The sequence below is a fragment of the Crocodylus porosus genome, unplaced genomic scaffold (assembly GCF_001723895.1).
Source record: "Crocodylus porosus isolate Cpor-Errol unplaced genomic scaffold, CroPor_comp1, whole genome shotgun sequence".
NCBI lineage: Eukaryota > Metazoa > Chordata > Crocodylia > Crocodylidae > Crocodylus > Crocodylus porosus.
The window spans coordinates 53,327,263-53,354,340 of record NW_017728931.1 but is presented as its reverse complement, the minus strand read 5'-3'; the positions used below and the strand labels follow the sequence as shown (position 1 = coordinate 53,354,340).

The 27,078-nt window shown below is 41.1% G+C and overlaps 1 protein-coding gene across 6 annotated transcripts in view; it reads right to left on the bottom strand.

Annotated features, from left to right (window-relative positions):
* Window positions 1–7,670: 7,670 nt before the first annotated feature.
* The window catches only part of TNRC6B (trinucleotide repeat containing 6B), a 174,128-nt gene continuing 154,720 nt past the window's right edge, over window positions 7,671–27,078 (bottom strand). For 3 of the 6 annotated variants that reach the window (XM_019544975.1, XM_019544973.1, XM_019544974.1), the window contains 12 exons: window positions 24,034–24,159; window positions 22,882–23,010; window positions 21,741–21,845; window positions 21,291–21,474; window positions 20,440–20,577; window positions 19,929–20,105; window positions 16,242–16,388; window positions 15,854–15,949; window positions 13,260–13,481; window positions 12,703–12,773; window positions 10,673–10,812; window positions 7,671–8,396 (listed from right to left, as the gene is read on the bottom strand). In XM_019544975.1, the coding sequence (XP_019400520.1) occupies window positions 8,006–8,396; window positions 10,673–10,812; window positions 12,703–12,773; window positions 13,260–13,481; window positions 15,854–15,949; window positions 16,242–16,388; window positions 19,929–20,105; window positions 20,440–20,577; window positions 21,291–21,474; window positions 21,741–21,845; window positions 22,882–23,010; window positions 24,034–24,159 (1,926 nt within the window). In that variant the 3' untranslated portion in view covers window positions 7,671–8,005. Of the gene's footprint in view, window positions 8,397–10,672; window positions 10,813–12,702; window positions 12,774–13,259; window positions 13,482–15,853; window positions 15,950–16,241; window positions 16,389–19,928; window positions 20,106–20,439; window positions 20,578–21,290; window positions 21,475–21,740; window positions 21,846–22,881; window positions 23,011–24,033; window positions 24,160–26,471; window positions 26,643–27,078 lie in introns of all 6 variants that reach the window. The other 3 variants (XM_019544970.1, XM_019544971.1, XM_019544972.1) reach the window with 2 other exon arrangements.

The following is a 27,078-nucleotide window of genomic DNA, read 5'->3' as shown; positions in this document are numbered from 1 at the left end:
CAGTGCTGCCTGGCACAAAGCTTTCTGCCCTTTGATGCAGAGTGCACTGTATTTACTTGTAGGAATGGCTGTCAGATTCAAGTCAAAATTATTCCAATTCAGATTACCAAAAGCAATGAAAATGGTGTTGTGTTCCCTGCCCCCACACCACCCCAATCCCTAATACTGCTGAAGGTCACCAGAACCACCTGCCACAAGTACAGCGGAATACATATTGTTTCTTTTTTGCAGAGGGCACTTGGGTTTGCCAGATGCTCTCTTTTACACCACCAGGTTTTGGGAAGAGTTTCAGAGATGAAAAGCAACATGCCAACACACTCTGGAATTGTGCCAATGTTGCCTTGTTGCATGCCACAGAGAAGGTTACATCTACACTGGCCTGACAACACACAGTTTTAAAAAAAAAGATTTGAGCCCTACTGGGTCAGAAGGCTCAGTTAGACGATTGTGGCGGGGGGGATTTTAAACACCTTCTGTAACAGAGCTAAAGCACATCCAAATCTTGTAGCCCACTACAAAATTCAGTGAAAGTCTCACCAACACCACAAAACTGAACCATGTCCTAACCACTTCCCCTTCCCCTGATTCAGTTTTAATAGCAGCATTGACAGACAGACCCTTAAAACTACCACAGGCAAAACTGGGTTCTCATACAGCTTGGCTGGCTGGTGTGGAATGGATCAAATTGTATGGCTTTGTCTACTTTAGGGAAAGTTTAGCCAGAATTTCCCCACTGTTGGCAACATAGGTTCTGAAGCACTGGTTGGACATTTTGCAATATGTCCCCAGAGATGGGCAATGCCCATCAGAACAGTGCTCAAAAAGTATTCATCACTAGCTAAGATACACTTGTGTCCTAATACTGTGGAATCCCATCCACAAACCGCTTTAGGTGCAAGAACTTAAGCTTTGTTTACATTCATGCATTCGACTCTAATGTGACAGTAGAGGATCATGGGCTTTGTCTACATTAGAGGAATTCTGCAAAACGTTCCCACTGTTTTGACAAAGACTTTTTAACAACACAGGAACCCTCATATTGGTGGACTTCTGTGGCTTGAAATATCAGGTCATCCATACCTTGCTTAGAGACTGCATAACTAACGCTTAAAAAACAAAAATCACAGGATTTCCCATAATACTAAGAAAGGTGAAAATGAAACTCAACAGTCAGGTATTCTTTGAAATATTAATGGAGACAGGCTTTAGATTCTGCATATGCTGCTCCAGATACAGGACAAAACTAAGTATTGATACAGTTACACTGACAGCATTTGCTCGATTCTTATACATTATTTAAACTTTGCATTTTTGGTAGCATTTTCTGCATTTTTGTTTGCATATTTACAAATAAAGAGAAATCCATCCCTGCTAAATAATGGAACTTTCCTCAGGAGAGAGAAAAACTAAACCACAACCCGAATCCATCAGGACTTTGTATCCCGAAAGGCTATACTCCTATCACAACAAACGTTCAGCAACACTGGAGAAACCCTGGATGCCGAGGTCACATGGTTTACAATGAACCTGACATATGTAGGCATGGACAAGCAGTGTTCCTGGCTGTGTTGGTAGCACCACAGCTCCTCAGCTACAATTTCAAGCCCTAATTCTGCAAACACTTACACAAATAGCCCTTACTCATGAGTAGCATCTACTCACGGAGGTCAGCGGGACTAATTTGCATAAGAATACTCCTATATGAGTTTCTTGGATCTGAATCAGAGGCCGACCATGGACCTCAAGATGCACACAGTGGCCCGTTAAAGGCAATGGGAGATGCACATACAAGAACAACATCAGACCCAGAAAGAGTGAAAGGCAGCCGAAGAATGAACCAAGGAAAAAAGATTATTCTACAGTACCATTTAGATGCACCTATCAAAAAGGTGAACAGTGGAGAGGTGGCAGCATTTTATGAGGAAGGAGAGGACCATAAAGAGCAAGTTGGCTTTTATGAAAGTGTCAATTGCCAGTTCAATTCCTGCCAATTAAAATCAAAACAAGTAGAAAGATGGTTTCCAATATGAATTTTAAAAGCTTCAAGGTGAGTCAACTTAATCTAAAAGCTCAGTTGTTCTCTAATCTTTGAGGTGGTTGCAGCAGCCGAGATCTGCTGAAAATATCCTGTTTACATTGCAGAGGAAAACATACTTTGTTATACATCTCCACCCTTCAGGTCATTTAACTTGAATGCCAAGGAAGAAAAAGCTTGTGTAAAACCTTACAGTATTTGATTGTAAAAGTTCACCACTGATAGAGAAGTGTCCAAGAAAGCACAGACATTTTGGGAAGGACTGCAAATCTTCCTAAGGTATAGGGCATATATAAAATTAAAGCCACTTTCCATAACCAATGACAGTACATTTCAAATTTCCTAGTTAATTTCTCTTTTTGCACACTAGAAACCTTCACTAGCACTTTTTATAAGAGCTGCTTGGGCAGGAGGAAGAGGAGACTAAACCCATCCAAATCAGATAAGTGATTCTATACACTTCAAGCAACATTCAAAGAAGTGAGAAGGGAAGCAGCCAATTCCAAGGCAGGATTTATGAGTAAGTGGGGTGGAGGGGGAGGGAGATTGGCTAGAATGTTGAAATAATGAAACACTGGAAAATTAAAGCAAGCAATGTGGGGCAGGGGGGAGAAAGAAAACTATGGAGGGGGAAGTGTATTTATGTTGTATGGCTGTAAGGAGCCAAAAACAAGAACAGCATTTTTAGTACATCTGTGTTTTCTCTGGTACTTTGTAAACACCTTGGGAAAAGAGAAAATGTTATTTTCAGGAAGGGTTTGACACCTATCCCTAACTGACAGGAAAAGTATGCAGCCTATTCTAAGAAATGCCTCCTCCATCCCTTCTTAAAGACTTATTGTTAGAATACAGTCCTTGATTCAGGGTAAGGTAACCCCACTTTCCTTTTTCATGGACTGACACTGAAGGAATTACTCATTCACTCTTCAGCAAAGATTTAGCCCACCTTAGGAACGTTTCCAGGCTAGCATGATTCCCATAAATGCTATTTCTAACGGTCAGGAAAACTACTATAAAACCATGCTTGCCCCAGTGATCAGACAAGTGTAACTGTAGTCTGAATAGGAACATAACTGAGAATTACATTTTTCAAATTGGGAAATTGAAAGAGTTAAGATTTATTTTGCTGCCCTTCAGCAATTTAGGAAAAACCATCGCTCAAGACACAAAGGCTTAAAATAAAGTCTGCACAGGTCAGGGATGGGCAGCATGTATGCTTTTGGAAGTTATGGGGAGGTAGGGCAGGATGCTCTAAACGGAAAGCACGAAGAAATGACAGCTAAAAATATTTAATGTTCCAACTTCTCAGTAGCTACCCATGGTTGTTGCCAAATGACTGCAGCAAAGGCTTTGGGTTATTTTTCACTAATTTCTATTGCTCCCTGTTCTCAGGGCACTGCCAACTGATAAAGCAGAGCCTCTGGCAAATGTATTTTCCTTAGGAAGGGAAGGAATCCCAAACCCCCAAAACAAAAGAACCCTTTTACTGGCACATTACATCAAAATGTCACAAATTAGTTGGTATACCATTATCATACTTGTGTATGCACACTTGCAGAGAGAATGCAACACACAAGTTTTGGGCAGCTGATGTGACAGGAACTTGGCATCTGATTTTTCAAATCATAAAAAGCATACTGAACTGTTTAATAACTCACTGTAGGACATGCCTTTGCAGCATGCTCTTTTTAATCTTAAAAGTGGGTAGATTCATCTCCCTGGGGCTACACATGCCCCTATTTTGCAGGACATGTACATGTAGGTAAAAAGGCACTAAAGTGGTTTGTGGTTTCAGCCTAACAACTGCAGGCAGATTAAGCCCGTCTCCCTTAGTGCTGGGAGGTTGGAGTTTCCCCATTGGAGTGCTGAGAGCTCAGTGAAGTTATTCTCAGGGCTAGGAGTCCTGACAGCCAACACCAATGAGGTGAGCAGGAGAGCTTAACAAACAATCCCCTCAAAGAAGAAAGAAAATAGAAACAGAAATACACTTCTGGGTGAGAGATGAAGAAAAACAAGCAGCAAATCTTCAGAATAGGAAATTAAAATTGGCTAGGGTGTAATTAGAAATTTAAATGAAGTCCCTTTTGTCTTCTAATGCACATTTCACTGGAGCCTCGATATCTTCTCTCCTCTCCCCCATTCTCTATATTAAACAAGGAGAGCCGTTACAACTGCTCCATTATTGAGATACTCCATAGGTTTCCTTCAGTACTACTTGAATTTAAAAGTGGTTTAAAGAAACACTATCCTGTATTTCCTGCTCCTCTCCTTAAATTCAGGTCATCTCATTTGGCCAAACCATACTGCATTCATAGTTAGGTTTACAGCTTTATTTTGTTTTGTTTTTCAAAAGGTGCTTGGAGGGAGATTGAATTTTAGTTTCACTGCCAAAAGAACTAAATGATTATATCTCTCCATTCACACACACCTCTCTTCCCCATGCAACTGCACACACACTCACATGAGACTAACAAAACTCTGTAAAGAGTAACCCTTCTTTTCCTACAACTTGGTTTTTAGGATAAAGAAAGAATTTTTGTTGCTGCTATTGAGAAGTTTTCTTGTATTTCAATTAATTTTTACAGTCTTTAAAATTCTTGATCCCCCATTTGACAGTAACGTTTGGAGAATTTTTTTTTATTTTTTTTCCTTTTTATTAATTTTTTTAGCTTTTTCTTCTTTTTTTAAAGTAAAAAATTTCAAACTTTTTGAAGATTCAGGAACTTGTAAAAGTTTATCAACAGGAAAGAAACAGCCATCTATCTAGGATAAGATAAGGTTAAATAAACCATCTTCAAAAACTGGCTTCCTACCCTAGAATTCCTGAGAACGCTTGCAAATTTAAAGCAGGAAAATAAATGTTAAAACAAAAACAAAAAAAAACACTGTTAAATGCTCCCAGAGTTAGTCTTCATCTAAAATATATATATGCACTTTTTGGTCTTTTTTTTTTTTTTTTTTGTAAGTTTTAACTTTTTTCCCTTTGAGCTTACGATGGAAGAACATTGTAGCTTTTCATTTTTAAATATTTCAAATCCCTCATTACGTCTTGTAAACAAGAGGGGCTCTAGCACCCGGCTTTCACCGCAGCATCGCAATGAACTCAACTACCCAAAGTGCAGGAAAAGGGACCATCGGGCAGGTTGGGAGAGAGAAGCGGGGATGGAAACGTAGCAATGAACCAGCAAATGTGGCAAGTCATATGACAGAATGGATACTGGCTTATTTAGGCCACTACAGGTGCTTCATTGGGAAGTTCTGCTGGCACAGGGCTCTTGATCTGTACTGCATGTTAGAGCATGGCTGGTCTTTAAGTTGAGACCACCAGAGGCAAAGATTTGTTTCTGGTGTGCGTGTTGAGGGGACTTAACTAGTAGGAGTTGGAAAAAAAATATTTTGTTTCAATGTGTACAGTGAAGTGGAAAAGGAGATACCATTTAAAAAGCATATCTAAAAGGGCCAGAAAGTATGCTGCAGACTCCAGTTTACTACACATACTCATACTTGCACATAACACTCTGCATTCAAATCTACAGGCATATGTAAACGCAGCATTCCCCTCAGTCAGCTTTCTTTGTGACACGGGGTTTACATGGTTAGGACAATAAAAGTAAACCAAATAAAATGAAACAACCCCCACCCCCAAAAAAAATCCCCACTCAATTCTCCCATGCCTTTCCCCCATTTTGACACACACATGCACAAATGACCCCAAATGATGAGTTTGTCTTTGCTTCTCTCCCTCCAACCCATGCTTAAAGTGTTCAATACATTAGATATTATTATATCCTTCAATGAAGATGCTAAAGAAAAGAGATTCCCCTATCCTCCCTCCCCTACAGTTAATAAGGACAGCAGAGTCCTGCCCCCACTGAGGGTTGGAGTGGCTAGGGTTTTGCTGGTACAGAATGTCGGCACTTTATGTTAGACAATATAATAGAGCTAGACAATGCCACACGTAAGTGCTAGCACTTCTAAGGAGAGTACCGGCATCTCTCTTCCCTCTGCCCCCTTCTCCCCACAAATATTTCCTGCTTTGTGTAAAGGGATGTCCCTTCAGGTCTGCTACAACTCTTTTTCACAACAAGCATCATTGTAAGTTTTGTTCCCAGCGCACACATGCACGCGCGCACACACACACACACACACGCGCACACACACTGGTTATCACTGTGGATTATAGGTCACCCCTATCCTGCCCAGAGTACTACTATACTGATGCACAACCCCCTCCCCCAAAACCTTTCTTTAAATACAGAAATTAAAAAAGCAATGGTACAGAAAAAAGTCAAAACAAAAACAAAAAAGGTGCAATACTTCAAAGGAAAAAAAAAAATCTTTTCTAGTTATATACCTGCCTAAGCAAAACCACGTACACAGGAAAAAACACAACACGGAGAAACAAAGGAAACGTTTGAAGTACACACTGGTTTAAGAACATTCGTAAGTAAACGTTTCTGTCAGTGATGGTCTGGTGCTGTAATACACCGAGGCCTGGCACAGGTAACGCTCACTGTGAAGGACGCAGAAAGGAGTTAGCTGCATGTGCTTTCAGGAGATGAGGCAGGCAGGCAGGCAGGCCAGCCGGCAAACTGTTGACATAATTGAGTTTTGTCAGTTTTAATATACGCAGTAATTACATTAAAATGCTAATTTGGTTGGGCTGGAGTTTCAGGCTTTTGATGGATTCTCTGTGGGACAAACAGGGGTGCATATATAGAGGATTGGGGAAGGGATGAGAGGCTCGTTTTCTAAAGACACTGAACCTTGTAAAGGGATTGAAGACCATTCATCTTGACCACAGAGAAACATGATGTCTTCTATCCTTGTTTCCCCTCCTCAGAAGAAAGAAAATGGCTTGCATTATAAAACAAACATTCTAGGGTTCACTCACAAATAACCCCAACATGCAGACATAAATAAATAAATACACTGCTACTTGAAAGACAACGTTGGCTCCCCCTCACCAAATCCTTTGGATATGGCAGTGTTCTGCTCCCCCACAGGGTTAGAAACAAGGGCTAGGAAGCAACTACCCATTCAGAATGATCTGCAAACTTGAAATAGCACCCTGCTAAAATTAATTTTAAAAAAATCTATTGACAAATTTTAATCCAGCCCAACTGGATTTTGCTATAGCCACAGGGACTCCATCACACTTGTCTTGTTTTCACAGTCAAGACATAAAGATGGCCAGCCAGCCTGTAGACCATCAGCAATGCAGCGTTCCAAGATTATATAGAGAGAGGAAAAAAATGCATACACGCGCGCACAAACATGTGCACACACTCACTCGCACAGAAAACAAGCACACATGGGCAGTTACATGTGCCAGAACACACTGGTACTTATCAACCAGCCAATCACAAAGTGTTGGTGTTTTTTTGTTTGTTTTTTGTTTTTTTTTTTTTGTGTGTGTTTTTTTCCATTTTTTTGTTTTTAAAGTGAGGCTCCGTCAAGTCTTCCCCTCCCCCCACCCCTTTAATTCTTTTGAACCCCACCCCCCAACCCCACCCCAACATGGTAGACCTAAGGACGGAAACACACCCAGTGCAAACAAAGTTAAAAAGCTATTTTTTTTCAGTATATATGTTTCTTAGCAACAACTTCCGTATAACATGAAAAAGTGAAAAACTAGAAACTAATTTTTTTAATTTTTTGTGTTTAAATTTAAATGGTATGTGTACTTGCTTCACATTGTCTTTCTAAGTTGGCGTTCATGATTCAAGTATTTCAAGAGTGATATGTTCTCTTTTTGGATTCATATTCCAAACGAAAAAACTGAAGTTATATACGGGAGGCAACTATGTGCTCAGACAGTCTGTCAATGACCCACCTTTTTTTCTCTCTCCGTTTTCTTTTTTCCTTTTATAAATGTATTTATTGCAAGTTGAAAAAAAACGAAAAGGTCAAGTTAGTGCTGCTGCTGTTCCAAAAAAGGTCACGAGGTCAGAGTTGAAAGTTCTAAGTTCAGATTGAATCCGACCCTCCTCCCAGAAGGTCTCCAGGTAGTAAGGGAGCAGGACTGCCCATCCTGTGTGGATCCTCTACATTTGGGACCCCCCACAAGCTTGAAGAATAGCTTGGAGGCCCCCATAATGAAGCGCCAGCGAGATCGCCCCCACTGCTGCCGCCACCACCACCGCTGCTCCACTGCCCAAGCCCTGTTGACCCACCAAAAAGATTCAAAGCAGGTCCAACTGGATCTGTCTGGTTCTGTCCCGTCTCCAGGGATTGCCAGCCTGCCGTGGGTGCACTTGGGGTTGCTGCAGGTGTAGGGGGCTGAGCTTGTGCCAAAAAGCGGCTAACCTCCTCGTCTGTGGCAAACTCAGCCAGGATGGTAGTGTTTCCCAATACACACCTAAGAAAAAAATGGGTAGAGGTGAAAAAAAACAAAAAACGATCATCTAAAAGCCAAAGTGAATACACAGGGTCCAAAGGCTTAAACATAAAATAATAAGTACTCGGAACAATTATGAAAATCATCATGCAGTGACAGAAGTAAGAGGTATGGGGACAGACATCAGCATCCGACCACTCTGATTAGACTGTAGAACTCAAAGCTTGATTTTTTTTTTTTGAAGGGAAATTTAAGGTTTTAATTCTTATGGCTGTGAACAAAGCTTTCCAAACCCAAACCAACCAGACAGAAATGAAATATTAACAAGGGCTATATACGAGTGTATGCAAGATAAATAATCTCACCAAACCTCAGATATATTTAAGAGGGAGGTAACGTTGGATACACATCACCAGGTTTTATACGCATTTACCATTCAAAAGCATCGTACCTTAAAAGGTTAGAAAAACCCAGGAAATACTGAATGAAAGGAATTTATTTGGGCTTCTAATATTTTTAGGCTTTAACATTTTGAAAGGAATAGGGAGCAAGGGAGTCAGTGCCCAGGATGCCTTGCATTTCCAAAATAACTAGGGATCATTTAGTTCTCCCCCACCACCCCCAAAAAACCCAACCCAACCAACCAACAAAAACAACCAAACAAAAAGCTGCAAACTCCCAAATATGAGCCCTTTTATGCAAATCCCAAGAGGCCCGAGTACAGGAAACCATCACTGGAGTTTCCAGTTTTTGAGAAAACTTATTTTAATTGTCTCTCAATTAATGAGACAGTCCCATCTATCAGATTCTGGTCCTATTGTATGTCTGCATTGTAGGGCATCCCCAGGGCTTCAGATTACTTGAAAGAGAACAGAACTGAAGAATCATTTGAAGATGGGAAAAGGAGCTACTAAAAAGCAATGAGGAAAGCATACTTCTTCTCTTTTGAAACTTTTAAACTGAAAGGTCTACACTTAAATGGAATATTAAAAAACTTAAATATCTTTGTAGAAAAGTCTGTTTTGTTGGAGCTGGTGTTCTTTTCTCCTTTTCTCTACTGCAAAGTGTGGCCTCAAAAAAGCCTCTCAAACTGTGGCTTATGAAGCATTTTGCTCAGGATCCCAGATGACTTAAATGGTCACATGGTGCTGCAACCTACTCCGTGTGTCCAGGTGCTTAAATCATATTAAAAACAGACAAGAACACACTGGGCATTTTCACACATGCTCTGAGAGCTGCTCTAATTAAAGCGCCCGAAGCATCTTGTATATCAGTGTCCCTGCACTTCAAAATGACGGCAGAGGCACTATCTAAAGCTCGCTGAATGAGCTTTCGTTAAAGTGGCCCTCCTGCCACTTTGAAGCACGGGGATGCCAGTACACAAGACGTGGAGGCTGGTCAGAGCGTGGTAATTACCATGCTCGAGCAGACTTAATTAACTGGAGTCTGCTCTGACACGCTGTAATTACAGAACGTTGGAGCAGCCTCCCAACTTGTGTACAGGCACCCATTAAGTGCTTTCCTATGGTAAACGACTACTATCACTGCCACAAAGTTACTATGCTGTCACGCATAGGAGGTAGTGATAGTCTAACACGGTGGTTTTTCAACCCATATGCTATAGTGGGCCACACATGCAACTCTCAATGTGTTAGGTAGGCTGCACCCCACAACTTCCTGTGTATTCATTAAAAAAAGTATATTAACAGGATGTCTAATGGGCTGTAGCAGCGTGCTGATTGGGCTGTATGCAGCCCGCAGACTGCAGGTTGAGAACCACTGGTCTAACATAACCAAGAACTGGAGGGACTGGCCTCTTCCAATCTCTGCAAATGTGGATCACACTATGGTACATCTGAGAATTCCTACTCTAGGAAAAAAACCTGCTCCACAAAGTGTTTTACCTTTTCTTTAAGCAAAACTAGATTTAGCATTCAGACTGTTTGAAGCTGAAAATGCAGTTAACTTTGTTTTCAAGAAGGTTTAAGATTAATGCCCACTGGAAACAAGTCACACATTTTCATAAATGCAGACACATTTGTATATTTGCATGCTGATAACAACAGCTCTTAAAGCCAGTTGCAAAAAGCCTCATTCAAATAATTTCTGAGATATGGCACACCGTTTCCCTTCTAGTGCTAAATGAAGTATTTTTGAGGACTCCTGATGCAAGTTTCTAAAACTGAGCAGAAATGAATCTTAATCACCTCTTTATACACAGGACTATTATCTAGCGACAAGGTAAGCTCTGAAGGGCAAAGGAAACAGGGTAGATTCATGCTGCTGGGGCAACTCACATGTGCAGTGCAGTCTGGGCCTTGGCCGCCTCTTGTTTGGTGCTGTATCTGATAAGGGCGGTGCCCTGGGTCAGGTTCAGATGGAATGTCAGCAGTGGGCCATGCTGCATGCAGATCGTCCTCAAGGTTGACCCATCAATCTGGGGAAGAAAAGCAACAGATTTACTGAAGGACTACTGATTTTTTTTATGATATATTTGAAGAGCTGGAGATATTTAGCATAAATGAAGTACTTAAAAGAAAACAAAGTATTTTACTTCATGTCACAGAAAAAGTATTTAAAGACAGGTGAGAGGGACAGGATTGTCCTTTCAAGCAGAACCTTTTCTCGAGTGCTTTCTACATCTTACAGATCCAGCAGGCATCAGTAACTCTCCTGTGTTAAACTTCTTATTTTAATTTAGCTCAATTTAAGACCATCTTCCTCCTGGTTGAGATTACCCAGATGTGAGCAACTTTGTATTTTCCAGTAGTGTATAAATTATTTTTCAAGCCCTTTTAGGGGTGTCAAAGATGACAACAGAAGAATCATGTCATTTTGATTACCAGATTTCTTCCTTTCCATCCTTGACATTTCAACAAGATTTTAAGATCAACCAGCAATTTGAGAATGTTATCTGAAAAACTGGGAACTGATTTGCTGAATCGTGTAAAAGATTAGGGTCCTTTAATCTCACTCCCCAGTTGGAGTGCTGAGAAATCAACAGTTAAAACAATCACTGGACTGCCAGATTAACAGTACCCAATGACTGATGTTTCTACAGCAATAACAGCCTTTAGTTTTTTCTATAGCAACGAAGATAGGATACTTATGTTATAGTAATATGATTCTTTGAAATGTACTTTAAAACCAAACTCTACTTTTGGTGTGCATAGGACACATGCACACCAACAGAGGATTCCATGTATGCAGACACTCAAAGAAGTACTATTATCCCGTTTCCCCTGTTCTGCTTACATGACATCTTAAACAAGAAAATTATGTACAAGTTAATGTGGTAAAGTAAAATGGGTGTGCTTTAACCAGAGAGAGATTGGTTCCAACTGTATCTTGGGCCCACCTATAAAAATTATATACAAACCCAAAACAAAGAGGACTGCATGTTAAGTCTGTTCCTTTAACCAATCTGTTTTGTTTATTTCTCTTTTCAAGTCATCTCAACATCTCCAGAATATATTTCCTGCAGTTTTAACAATTGCAAAATGTTAGAGAAACATTCCTTGTACAGAAGAAACTTGCCTCATCATGAGGCAAATTTCTTTCCCACTACTTCTCCTGCCCTGCATGTCAAAGGGAGCGCAGTAAGCTATTTTGAGGGATCTGAAGAAGATACAAGCCCTCTTCCCCAGTGATGTTATTTTTCAAAGCTGCACTGCAAGTGTGATAAATTATCCTACTGAACAGTGGACTAGTTGTCTTCGACCCCAGGAATGCTGTTGATAATCCTATAGACTTTCACTGAGCCCTGGATACAGGCTAATTGGGATTGCTGAAACCAGGATCTCCACAGAATTTACTGTGAATGGAAACAAGCTCTAGGAATGGAATAGATTAACAAGACTGCTTTTGGCAGCAGTATTGGAAACATTCTGTGGTTTCACTATGGAAACACTAGCGTGAACACCGGCAGTTCTGCCTAGCTCTATGGACAATTGGACAATGTCCAAAAGAAACCAGAGACTTGAGCTATTACAAACAATGCTGCAGAGCATACATTTTATTCACATTTCTAAGTGAACTTGAGATTAATTCATTCATGAAAAACTGTAAGTAATGATGGGACAGTTCAGATGGTCTAATGATAAATACTGCACATACTAGCTACCAAGAAGATGAGATGTGTCACACCAGTTAAGCAATGTGACTACTGTAGTAAAAGCAGGCTACTCTAGTATTTAGGCTGAATCTCCAGGTTAATTCAGCCTTGTTAAACTTCATTAAAGAGGGAACAGGAAAACAGCTGACAAAATTTGCTTTCTACAGTTTAGCACTACTCCCTTGCAAGAGAACATAAGAAAGAGGGAAATACCTGTGGAGTAAGATTGTGAAGAACCAGCCAGTAGCTTGGACGAACTGAGCCACCATCACTCCAGGTGGAGGCTGCAAATATTTAAACAACGAAAGAGATACACAGTCAGAAGAAACTAAGTGAACTAAGTAAATGCTTTGACATATAATTACTCATCTATACTCTATAGTTCTTAGTCTCAGACAGACTTACCCACATGAAATGTATTAGCAGAACAGATTCCAAGAACAGAAATCTAAGAGAATACTTCTCTTACATTTAATGTCAGGATTCATTTTTGCCAGAGTTTGTCTGCTAGGGATCTTTCCCACCCATACAGCTTGTTTTTCTACTACCCACTACTCTACAACATTGGACTTTTGTATAAATCCTCTTCTGGCAGCAAACAGCCCTGTCCTTACTGCTCGCTGAAGCAGCTCCTGGGTCCTTTTCTTCAATTTTGCCATGCCACCACATCTTCCCATCTTCTGAAGGCTGCATTATATCCACACTGTTAGCACTGTATAACATACCCCCTTCACAACTGAGCATTGGTCCCATCAGGAGATTCTTCTCACCAGAAGCAAGCCTTGAGTCCTGTGGCCCCCACCCCCTGCCTGAGCGGGGTGCTGCGCTGCTCCATGGAGATGACGGCTTGGGATTGGTCAGGCCAGGAGGTGGGCGGGGCAGCCCTGTAGTGTTCCTTGAGGAAATATGGGTTTTCCACATCTTGGAGAGATGAGTGGGATTGTGTCCTATGGGATCAGGGGACCATGCTGATTTGTAATCACTGAATTTTGCTAGAGTAAAGACAGAAATAAAAAAAAGTGATGAATTAGTGGACCTTAAACCCCACAAAACATTTATGTAATTATGCAGCTACTGTTGCCGGGTAAGCCCACTTATATCAGATGCAAGCAGAGTCTGGATCCATGCAACTGTTAATATGTACTACACCATTAAAACAAAAAGAAGTCAGATCTGATAAATACACGTTGCATATATTCTGACAGAGAAACTAGATCCTTTACACACTAATTTATAGCACATATTAATCTAAACCAGAGAGCTCATAATAACACCATGCAGTTCTGCACTATCTTTTATCAGAGGAGTTCAAAGCTCTTTACAAGGGTGGACAAATGTTATCCTCATTTAAAAGACTAATAACTAAGGCAGAGGGAGGTTGAATGACTTGTCTTAGTCACAAAATACGATGTTTGCAGACTGGGGACTCAAATGTTGGTCTCATCATTCCCTGCTCTACTAAGCTAATGTTGCCTCCTAAGAATGCATTCTAGTAAGATGAATTTTGTTGTAGGATTGTTACAGTGATGGGAAGCAAAGCAAGAGGCTGAGTGCTATGACTTCTTGACACAGATGATGATCCAAGATAGCACATATTTAATTAATTTGAAATAATTATACGGTTAACATGAGGCTTCAGAAAGCTTACCAGACATGTACCAGCTAAAGCTGATAACAAATGCAAGTGGGTTAAGGACCTCCTTCCTGCACCCAGCTGAAAGCCCAGTATTTTAACAGAATAGGAAAACTTCACACCCCAATTCCAGATATTTGGGAGATCTCCTAGTCTTCCTTTCCTCACAGGAGAGGAGACTATGCAATTTTAGCACCTCTTGATATTACTTGATACTCCCAGTTACTAATATAAAAAAAACAGGAAGAGTAGGGATTATTCCAGTGATTATCCAGTCAAAGATGTAGGAAAAAAAAGACATGGTGCACGAAGTCTAGCAGTTGATGTCAGAGTTACTTATGCAGAATTTGTACTTTCCGGCCAAGTTGTCTAGCAAAAACGTGCTTATCCAGGGAATAATCTGACTCACAATGGGTCAATGTCTTTTTAAAATTCTAGTTGCTGTCAACAGGTGGTGCTGATTTATTTTGAGAAAAACAGCTAAGGATCCCCACTTCCCAGGGCAGCACAATAAGAACAAAATTTGGAATTAAAAATGCAGATTTGCTAGCAAGATTTATAATGCAGCACATTTTGATCACTAACACCTATAGTGCTCAGAGTCAGGGTGCTTGAGAGAAAGTGCAAATGACTCGCACCATATATACTTAGCTCTAAACTGCTTGAAAAGATGTATAAATGGAGTTGGACATTTTATGCTGGGGGTGAGTGAATTCTAACATCCAACTCAGATGACCCATTTTCCCTGTACCAGAGCAATACTTGGTAGCTGAAGAACACGGGAGTAAAAGACATATTTAGATCAGGTAGTAGTGCAGCCTCTTAACCTTACTCATGTTTTACTTCAGGTCTTTCCTTTCTTTCCTACATGTTAAAAAAAGTCACATGGAGGCAAAGCAGAGTTAGGTGATGTTCCTCAAACACAGATTTATGAGTACTAGTTTTGACTTAGAAAAATAAACTGTACATGTTATTGTGGAACAAAGCTACATGTTCAGACTGCTTCTAATCAAAACCATCCATCAACATACAGTGTCTGCAATTCACAAAACGTTTCAAATCTCATTGGATTCCCCAGGTTGGATTTTTCCAACAGTTACTCAATAGTGAATGGAGTGCCCATTATTAACAGGAATACTTTGGTGTCCTCAGCACCTACACAAGATATGGGATAACAGGGAGAAAACACGGACCTTTAATGGCCAGAAACCCTGGAGCTAAAAATCCTCTTCTTCATACTCCTTCAGAATGTGAAAAGACAACAGCAGATGTTAAAAAGAAACATTTCCCTAACAGTGCTCTTGGTTTACAAGGTTTCTAGAAGACTGCACAAGATCTTCCCTTCCCTAACAAATCATTCAAATTCTTTAGCAAGTAGTTAAGACAGGAGCCAAACAAAAAAGAGAAAAAAAGGAACCACCGCTTCCTTCTACTAGATAGCCTAACCGATTCTGGATGAGAAATGCTTGCCTGTTTTCTACTCCCCACTTCCTGATCCATGTTACTGAGACCTTTTTCTTTTGAAAGAAAACTTCAATGAATGTATCTTTTAACTGTTGAATACAACTATAATGAAACACCTTATCAGACAGAAAAGCCTACCAGCTGATCAAATCTCTCAATTCCTTGGTTTTTGCAGTAAGCACTAAATATCATATTCAAAATGGCTTAAGAAGGCTGAATAACTACTACACTGACTAGGCAGTGACCCTTTTTCAAAGGCCTGCATACCTGAAGTGCTATGAACGTTGGTGAAGGAATTGTCAGAGGCACTGTAGGGCCAGGCACCAGGTGAAGGCAGCGAGGTGTTGAGGGAAGAATTAGACCCTACAAAAAGGGAAGGGAAAGAAAAAAGATTGCAGGCAAATATTACAGATCTTCCACAGTATAAGTCAAGTCTCAAGACAAATCCATTTCGTACTAACACAACTAACTGTGACATGCAACAAATGTGTAATTACAGACACGACTTGTTTGGCAGTTAACACTGTAGATGTCATTGTCACCCCCTGTGGTAATGGTTGAGTACTGCTTCCCTCCCCCTTCCCCATTTATATTAACTATGTAAAAGCTCAACACAAGTGAGTAATCACTCTTCACTACATGTCTGCATATTTACCTGTGGTGTTGTCCCGCAGAAGTTGGTGGTCAGTATCTACAATGGGAGATGCGGCTGTACCCCCCAGCACACTTCCAGGGGTCACATAGGGATCAGATTCAGGGTCAATGTTTTGTATACCTTTCCATGGCACTCCCGGTTGGAACTCTGGCACAGGAAGTAACAAAAGGTTGATGCAGAGAGAAATGAGAGTTAGAAAAAAAAATAAAATTTGAGGATGTTTCAAAAGGACTCAAAAGCAGTATCTCTTCTATAGCTCCCTAGTGGGTCATCAGGAGAAGACTTCCTAGTCAGAATGTGTCTTGTTTTACTCTCCCACTATATTGTTTTCCATAGTTCATACATATGAAAGTCTACCCTGGCTCAAATTCATGGGACTCTTGTCCTTCTTTTACTGTTCTCAGTTCCAAATGAAGCTTCAGTGACCTTGGCCTTGATGACTATACTACATCGTTTCTACGATTTTTATTCTACGAAGTATATTTTTCACATATACACTGTACTGTTAGTGCATATAGGCTTCTGCATTTGAGCTTAGAGACCTTTTCATCACTATTATTCAACATTGTGCATTCATGTAACTTGCCACTTAATGCAATATGATCAGTCCATTCAAGGTGGGCTCTTGGAGTCTCAGAAGAACAGCAATTTTGCCAATACAACAGTCAATCAACACTTTCAGAGACTGACACTGAACAGAATTCCTGGTGGTCTGTTATTCAATGGGTGTGTTTCACGAATGCTATAGAAGCTGCTTGACCTATGGTAGAATGTGCTTTAATAGATATAGCAAGATTCACCTTAGCTATTTCAAAGCCTGCCCTTTTAGAGCCAGAGAAAGCCTTGTGGTAGAGATCACCATGTGCTTCAACCTCTCTGCCAGAAAAAAAACCCGAGACGAATAACTAAATGGTTTGATTCTTTGGAAGAAGCCATAGGCACATCTCATATCCAAGGTATAAAGTGATGCTCTCATTGTCAGCAAGAAATGGGGGGGGGGAAGAAGAGAAATATATAAATAAATAATATATAATTCCCTCCTGCTGCCCAACTTCATACTACCAGAATGAGGGCATCACTTTATACGCTGGATGTGAGATATGCCTTTGACTTCTACTTCCAAAGAATTAACCCATTCACCCTTTAAAGAATCAAACCGTATCTTCCCAGGTACACTGTTCAGAAGGAAAAAGCAAACAAAAAAACCTAAAGGGGAATCTTATCACCAGACCTCAGTTCTCTCCCACAAATAACAGCAATCAGTAAATCCATCTTTTCCTTATAATAGCACTGACTTGCTAGTAGATCCATGACAGCCACAAAGGTTAAAGAGTGAGATATCACAGAGGGATCAATTCTGTACCGGTGGGAATGCATTGGTCAGATCCAGTTGACAGTGTACCTCCACTGTGCTTAGGGACAGGGTGTTCCATTTCAAAAGCTGGAAGAAGGTACACTAGGAAGACAGGCATAGGATGACAGCTTATATGGTACTGGTGAATCATCTTGTATCAAGAAGAGAGAAGCAACACTACTCAGAAGTTGTGTGTGTGCCCAGCTGTTCTAAAGATCTAGAAAATACACTAGACAAAGTGAAAACAGGTGTCTGCTACAGCAGGTAAAAACACTGATTGCTTGCTGGCATGGAGCAGACACTTCATCCAACCCTGTTTGTTGATGCAAAGGCAAATATGGTGTTATAGCAAAAGTCTGAGATATGCTGCAGGATCCATAGGTATAGCATACTGCACTGATACCGTGCTATTAGACATCTCTTCTTCCCCTCTAGACCAACAGGGTCAAAACTGTATTAATGGGAGGCTTGATTTTGGGTGTTTCTTGGACAAGGTGGGACTCCCATGGCCAAAGCTACTTTTCCCACCGAGGCCTAGTGGAGAACACCACCAGTTTATGTTAGTTGTCCAATACTTCCATGGGAATTTGAAAGAAGCGATCATGTTTTGCTTGCAATCCCCTGAAACTGCCTAGCTGTGGTATGCTTAAGGGCATCATTTCTTCTGGATTAGAGGAGGATGTAGAGTAAGACCTTCCACTTCTGTAAACTGGATTATTCTTTTGACATGTCCTCTGGTTTGGGCACAGATGAACTGGTACCTGAAGGAACAGGACCTGTCCAACAGTCAAATTTCTCTTATGGCCAATATAAACATAATGACAACGTGTCAAAAATAATGGCCCACGGGATGGTGCTTGGTATTTTATTATGTAGAGGTTCATCCTGGAACAAACTCCTTTGAGGGAGCTGGATCATCAAGGAGGTAGGGGATGCTCTAGTGCACCTATATGCATGCTTGATGCCTGTTCCAACACGTTCTAATCAGAACATCAGAGCAGATTAATCAAGTCTGCTGGAGCGTGCTAGTTAGCATGCTCCAGCCACCTCAATGTCGCATGTATTCAGAGCCCCAGCACTTCAAAATGGCGGTGAGGGTGCTATAAACTAAAAGATCATTGAACAATCTTTAGTTTAAGTCCCCTGCCACCATTTTGAAGCATGGGGCATTGAATATACAAGATGTTCTGGGCACTTTAATTAGAGTGGCTCCTGAAAGCTGCTCTAATTAAAGCACCCCCCCCACACCAAGCATGTGTAAAGATGCCCTAGGAGAGTACCTTTGCAACTACCCAGGAGGCCTGGCTATCCCAATACTAATTAAGTGGCTGACAAAAGCAAAAAACCCTATATCCACTGGTGATGCCAGTAGCACTGATGGTGACGGGAGAACTTCTTGTGAGCTCAGTGACAGAGAGATAGCATAAAGAACACAATTGAGGTCGTTTCTTCAGTCATTGCTGATGTAAAGAGACTGGACAGCGCCAGTCTACAGTAGAAACATGTCTGCAGTGCTGTAAATATTAGTTCCTTATGCTTCAAACATGTCACTGGCAGTGCGACACATGCATAACCACACATCTTAGGCATTAGCCAATGCTGTAAAGTTTTGGTTGGTGGCTGAATGAAACTGCAAAAAGTTCCATATTGTGGCAAGAAACAGCCAAAAGGAACTCAGGTGCAGAAGATGGGACTGCTTTTAATGCCCTCAGGGGAAAGCATAACAAGTGGCAAGGTACACGTATACCGTGCAGTTACTGTTGGCTACACAATACTTCCGAGAGAGTTTGAGCATATGAAGTGCATGCGCATCTGCACTGGAAGGTGCGCATCATTACAGCCACTCAAAGTAGTTCATACTGGATTAATGCAACAAACTCAACACAGAAAACTCCAGCTCCTCAACCATAAAACCAAACATTTATGTCCTTACAGTCAGCAAAACTTCTGACAAAATTGTTTAGCTTTCATGCACACTTAACAGTATGAAACTAAATGGTACAAAAGGATATTTTAGGTTCTCTCAAGGCAGATTAAAAAGGATTTTAGTCACAGCTCCATGCCCAAACCCAGTAGTCACAGTTCACTTGAGACTAATGAATCTGAAGTAGGTACTTCACAGTTTACGCTTTTCTGCTCTCAGCTCAACTTAAGTTTATGCTGTGAACCTAGGCCTTCAAGACACATTTAAATGTGCAAAGAAATATAATGAACTGGATACAAAAGCCCAAGAAATATATTTCCTGAAATAGTTATTAAAAAAAAAGGCTGAAAAGAAAAAAAAACCTCTTGGCATTTCAACTAAGGAGTTGGAACCTTTCTTTGTGCCATACCTGGAGGCCAGCTGGCGTTGCTGGATTTGCTTCCAATCTTGTTTGTTGGTGGAGATTTGGCAGGTAACCAACTATCACCAGCAGGGCCCACATGGCCACTCAAGGGGTCACCTGGGATTATGTCAAACTGGTTGTAGGGTGATCCTCCACGGGCTTTTCCAGGGGGCACTATCGCGCCTGAGAAGCAAGAGAAAGATGCATTTAACCTGAGGAAAATGGGGAGGGGAAGGAACACTGGAACTAAGAATTTAAAAATCAACACAGGAGTACCAACACTTCACACTAGTTTTCCAGCAGTGTCAGAGGCAATGACATATGGGGAGTAGATGTTACCCATCAGCAGCTGATACTAGTGATTCGTAAAAACATGAATAGAGAAGTTAATCAGACAAAAGAGCAAGTAGAAGGAAGACTGCTCTATCGGTACCTTTCACCTGGGTGAAAGTGGTACTAAAAAGAAAAGGTTTCCTTTTGACCATTTTGGGAGAATAACCTCAAACCACTCTCTCACCATTTTTGTGCATATTGGCATCTTGTGAAGCTACGGAGGGCAGCCCTTCCATCATAGAAGTCCATTGTTTAAAGCGAGATTCTGTTCCAGCTTCTTTCCCTCCCACCATGCCATAATCCAAGACATTTGAGCCAAAGCCTGTGAAACAGAAAACATTACCATTTGCGCTCATGCTCACTCTCTCTGTCTTTGTTTTTGAATATCCTTCCAGATAAACTCTTACAAACACAAAAGATAAACAGAAACACAATGGTAGTAACTGAAACCCCTATGGATGGCCACACTCCAGGTGGCATGCAAATAATTCACCTAACTCAGAAGACACTGCCTTCATGCAACACCTCTCATTCTAAACACTCAGCCACCTCCAGGCAGATTATTTTGAAGTATCCTACTGGCACTCAACTCCAATCTGCAGACAAACCATGTTCTGCATAGATGCCATTATATTCACAGTTTTTTAGCCCAAGTGCATGGATAGACTGCACTATACCAATATCAGCTGGAATATAAATATGGCATATCAGGATTTTAACTCCAAATAACTACCTAGATTTCACTATACTATCTCTAATTTTGTCTTTCAAGAGGTGCTATATAGATGGCTGAAGAAAGGCAACCTTGCTAGTGACCCCTACCTATATCACTGCAAGACAAGTTTAATGTTCTAGTATTAGTTAAAAAAAAGTCAAGAAACTGGACACTTCATAACCAGAAACAAAAATATGATGCCTAGAAATAAATTAGAAACACCAGTAGACTGTTAGAGTCTTAGTAAGGTCAAACTGGCTAACAGAGTAGTAATACTACTACCAGTACAATGAAGAACCCCATCTCATGGCAGTGCTTACCAGAACCGTATCCAGGTATTTGCCCTTTGGTCTGTAAATCTGAAAGACCCACATTCAGAGCATTGGGTACCATGCTGTCTAAATGCGGCTTAGGACCAACGGGATGGGATGGAGATTGCTTCATACCAGGCTGCCTCTGCTGCTGCTGTTGCTGCTGCTGGAGGGCACTCACCATACGGGCAATCTGCACACAAAAGAAATATGTAGGGAGAAACTATGCTTAAAAAAACCCAAATAAAAATCAGTAGCTTAGGTAACTATGTAGGAGTAATTACTTCAGAAGAGGAGAGTAATAATGCATGTGCACACACCACTTTAAAAGGAGTTAACAGTCCTCAGTAATGACTAGACTAGAGTATGCCATATAGGCTCTAGCACAGTCTGCCAGACTGACACATTCTCTCACACACTTTGTGCCCTCCTTCTTTGACAGAACCAAGAATGTCATACCTGTTGCTCTTGCTGCTGTCGCACAGCTTGAGAAATCTTTCTCTGGCTCTGTAACAGCTGCTGCTGCTGCTGTTGCTGCTGCTGCTGCAGGAGGAGTTGACATGCCTATAAAATAAGTGGAGAAGACGGAGCATTTTCAGGCAAAAATTCTTGATGAAACTGACCACTTGTAAAGCCTTATCCACAGCTTTCAGTGAAGATGACTGTGGTTCTTTACTTTTAACAAGGAAATAAAATCCTGGTGAAATTATTAGAGGAACATGATTTGCTTTCCTTGCTATATCTTATCTAATTAGAAATCATACTCCCAGTAGCTCCATATCTAAGTAATGAAAAATACAAGCATAACCACAAATGACAAAAATATCATCATGCAACAGCTCCCCCCGAAGGGGTTGCTAAGATTCATTACCAGTGGACTACAACAAATGCAAACTTCACAATACCTATCTACGTCAGTTTAGATTACACCACTCCCCAACAAGTGTGCTTTTCCAGTACAAAGCAGCAACTGGTGTTTGTACACAAATAATGCAAATCAGCAGAACAAGACTTAGACGTGGAACAAACCTAAAGGGAGAAAGCTATCTTTGGAATGTCTGTAAATAGGGACAGAGTTGTAAGGAACTCAGCTTATACCAATAAGGTGACCAGCTACCATATTTCCTCATATATAATACTCCACCACATCCCCCAAAACCAGCTTAGGAAAATTGGGATGAGCATTATATACGTGAGGAAAAGGGTTCCCCATGGGCCTGGAAATTTGGCCGGGGAGGGAGGTGGGCTGTAGAACACTGGCAGCATTAATTGTTGTGGCTGTGGAAGCCATGGCAACTAATACTGCCTCTGCTTCCTTCCCAACCACCAAATTTCTAGACTCATAAGGAACCCCACCCCTCCCCAAATGTGTACCATATCAAGCCAGCACACAAGATCTGACCCTGCACATTATCTCTGGAGTCCCACCAATGCAGTCTCAGCACTGGCACACAGCTCCAATCAGGTATGTGGTCCCAGCCCCAGCCCCTTACCTGGAGTCAAAAATTAAGTTTTTTTTTCCTCTTTTTCGGCACCTTCCAAAAATAGGGCAAGTATTACATTTGGGGGTGTGAAATATGTGAGAAAGTACAGTACTTACTAGTTGAAACTGGGGAATCTGAAGCTGGCTTAGCATGGCAATCTGTTGAGGAGACAGCTGGGGACCCATATTGAACAGACCGGGGTTCAAGCCACTGTTAGGAAACTGCTTGAGCATGGAAGCAGAAACCTGTGTAGAAACCATATTAAAACAATTAAGATACAACACATAATAAACTGCTCTACAAAAAATGAACCAGAAAGAGAAAAGGGAGGCATCTGTGGAGGGGAGCAGGTATGGCCTATTCCCAAGTTTATATAGTATTTTTGGAAAGCCATTGGATTTATTCATGCTCACCTTTGTGCATACCCAAATACAATTTTCTGGCTTGTGAGAATGCACAATCCAGTTAATTCACAAAACACCATTACCCACGCTGAAGAAAGATACATTTTGGAGACAGCATTAAACTAGAAGCATTTTCTGTGTCAGCAACCAGACAGAATCATGACAGCACACTGCTAACTCTGCACTTGGACAAGTAACACGTGGAAATGAAAAGGCAATCAATGGTGGCATGGGAGTAAATAATTGTGTCTGCTACAAAGAATTTATTTTCCCCATATGTGGATGAATAGCTATTTTCAAGGGCAGGGGAAGAATATGAATCTCCATTTCTTTATCCTTGAGTGTGTCTAAAATATAGAATTAAAAAAAAAAAGTGTCTCAAAGCCCCTACAGAGCCCATGCAAACAAGGAAGAATAGAGAAAATACATGCACTGGGGGGGTTGAGACTAGAACTCAGGACTAAGTTCACTGTCTAGTTTAGGAAGCTGGAAAGGAAATAACATGCATGGTGGAAGAAAAGTAAAGAAAACCTTTCACAGTAAAAGATAAAAGTTCACTAGGCTCCAAGTTCAGTGATAAAATACCATTTTTAAATCACTTTGTAAAAAGAGCCAGCAAGAACTTAGGACTTACAAGCCTACAGTAAAGGTGAAAAAAATGGGTAGCAAACAAACTACCTACAAAGATCTCCCTTGGAAGGTAAGAAAGAAGGGCAGTTTGCAAAGCCTTGAAGACTAGAAGAAATTCTGAGCAAAGTCTGTGGGTTCTACTTATAAAATATACCAGGTCCACACCGAGCAGGTACGTAAAAAAACCCCAAAAAAGCAGCGTATATTGCAAGAAACCATGTGTTGACTGCTTACCTGGGGGGAAAGAAACTGGGGAGGCACTTGCGCCCGGATATTGGGGGAAGGATTTAGTGGCTGCACTGGTGTGTGCATGCCCCTTGATTGTGCTGTGCTGTTTCCAAACAAACCATGATTGCCACCCTATAAAATTAAAACAACAGCAAATGAAATAAATATCTCTGGCTAATCAAATTCTTTGCAATTTGCTACATACTAATAAAATTGCAGGACTATTTCACTAAGAAGAGAGCATCTTCTGAATCCTCTGTCATGAGGGGTAGCTGTCCCTAACGAGTACCAGTCTGTCCAATTTGCAACGCTCTAGAATGAAGTTTTTGAAATACAACCTCCTGCTCCACATTTCCTTTGCTTTATTATTCTCATTTTACAGGTAGAAAAACAGGAGCTCAGAAAACAAACAGCATGCTCAAAAACACTCTCTTTCACAAACATTAATGCAGTACTTTCCCAATAAATCTTGGCCCTTGCGTTATGGGAGGTTCGACAGAGGAGCTGGTTGAATATTCAGCATGAATCTGCTCACAATTCAAATGCTTCTAATGCTCATCTAACCTGCAGAGCTTTTGTTGTCCACCTAATTAGATTGATCCTCAATTAGAGTTCTGTCTTCCCTGGTTCCTTCCTCTTACTGCTTCACCTCCACACTAGGGTCTCCAAAGACCCCTCTGTCCCCCTAACAGGTTTCCCTATTCTCCCTAGGAGGCATACGTGCCCCTAATTTTCCCACCCTCCAGAATTAGGGTCCCTAATCCTGCCCCATACCAGCAGCTTTATGCATATCCCTATTCCTTTATGCCTCTCTTTCCCACCTTATTCCCTCTTCTCTTGCATGTCAAACCACTAGTAAGATCTTAGCATCTGATGAAGTGAGCTGGTCACAAAAAATATATTCATCTCTGACTCAGTCTATAAGATGCACCTTTATCTTGCCTCATACTAGTAAAAAGGCACAGCAAACAGGTGCTGTTATGCTTGAGTGTTAATGGGAAACCATCAACCAGTCATTTTAGCTATGGACCATTGCTGAGGTGCTTGAAACTGTCATTGTACTCAGGCTGTGTAGGGGCTCTGTGCATGCCCCATATTTTCCTTCCTTTCAGCTGTCTAATTCTCCCTAAAGAAAGAACAGTTTTGTACAATGCCTTGAACATCTGTGGACATAGGAATCTGATGCTGCGCTTAAGAGTTAGTGTTAGACCAGGAGTGGGCAAAATGGAGGATCTGGCCAGTGGCCGAACTCCATTTCCCAGCAGCCCCTGTCTGCATGGCTGGGGCTGGTTTCCATGGAAACCCCAGCAGCAGCCACAGTGCAGGATCTGGGGTTTCTGCAGAGACCAGCCCCAGCAGCGCTGGCTGTTGGAGAGCCACTCCAGGACTGGGCTGAGATCTTGCGGCAGTGACAGTGTGGTCCAGGGACAAGGCAGAGCAGCGATCTGCAGCCTGTATGCTTGGGGTAAGGGCAAGTAGGCAGATCATGGCTCTGCCCTGGCTCCAGAACACGCTGTCATCACAAGATCCCAGCTCAGCCCCAGAGCAGCTCCCCACCCTGCCATGCGCCCTGCTAGTGCTGCTGGGGCCAGTCTCTACAGAAACCCCTGTCCCACACTATCATAGCATGGCTGCTGCTGGGGTCTCCATGGAAACTGGCGCCAGCCACGTGAGCATAGGCTGCTGGGAAATGGAGTCCACTGTTGGATGGATCCAGCTTGTGGGCTGGACATTGCCTGTCTCTGTGTTAGACAGACAGACAGTCTGATCGACAAAACAGAGAAATGCCAGAAAGTTGAGTGTATAGGCCTTGTAAGCTTGGACCATTAAAATAGTTTTGATGCTCCTTCTACTTTAAACACTTCTGTAAACCATTCTATCACAATAATCCAAATTATTGTGCTGGAGATACTGTCATACCCACCTACAATTATTTTAATTTATAGTATCTGTGTACAACAAGCATATAACATTATTTCCATGGAGATTTCCAAATTAAGTTAGTTTTTTAAACATATTTTAATGTAGAAATTATAGTGCAGAATCTGGACAAAAAAAGTTCAAAAGCAAATTAAGTTTAAACCAACTGGGCCTGATAAGAATTTTTTTAAAGGACTAGATTATCATACCTAAAATACTCTAATAAATACCTGTTGCATTGTTTCTACTGAATGGCAAAAAATGCCTTTTTGAAACTAAATTCATCAGCTTGTCACACTATTGAAGGAAGTAAAGGGCCAACAAAACAAATAAAATACATATAGACAACAACCAGGAAGATGGATCTTTGATGGGTTAAAGTATCTGAAACATTTTCTGTTTATTCAGTGATCGATACATCTTGTCAGAAAAAAAAAATGCAAGAAATCAGCTGACTCTGATTAAGCCTAAATTGTAGCCATTTAGTAATATAGTAATTTAGTCTTAGCAGGTGGCCTCCTTACTTGTCTAGCAGCGAAGTTTTGGGGGTTGAGCCCTGAGCCGATTGCCCCAAGGCTGACGTTGGGTAGAGCGGAACCAGAGGGAGACAGCTTGTAGCTGGGAGAAGGGGAGAAGGGAGAACAGGGAGCCTCATCCCCAAGGCACCCATCTTGATTGGAGAAAGGCAAAGTCAGCTGAAGCAGTAGTTAGACAATCAGCAGGAGTTGGTTAGTGAAGCAACAGAATGCAAGAAGAGAAAGATAGGGACAGTGAGTGATGAGGAATAAGCAATTTAGTTTTGTAACAGCAATTACAACTACAAACTCCTGGCTCAGTTGAGTCCCTGACAACTAGAATTATTTTCAGTCTGACAAACGTTTTTTTCTTGAACCCAAAAGCTTAATTTTTTTTTCCAACTATTTAAGCTGGTCTATTAAAAGATATTAGATTCACCCAAAGAACCTTCCTTGTCTGCCTTGTCCTAAGGAGACACTCATGTCAAAGTATTTTTTTAAGCAAAGATGGATTAAAAAAAATCTCTTACTAATTTTTGTCCATTTTTGACACTGATTGTTTTCTGTGTGAAAGCAGATGGAGCTAGAAAGAGTTCTTAGCATTTATATCCATCTG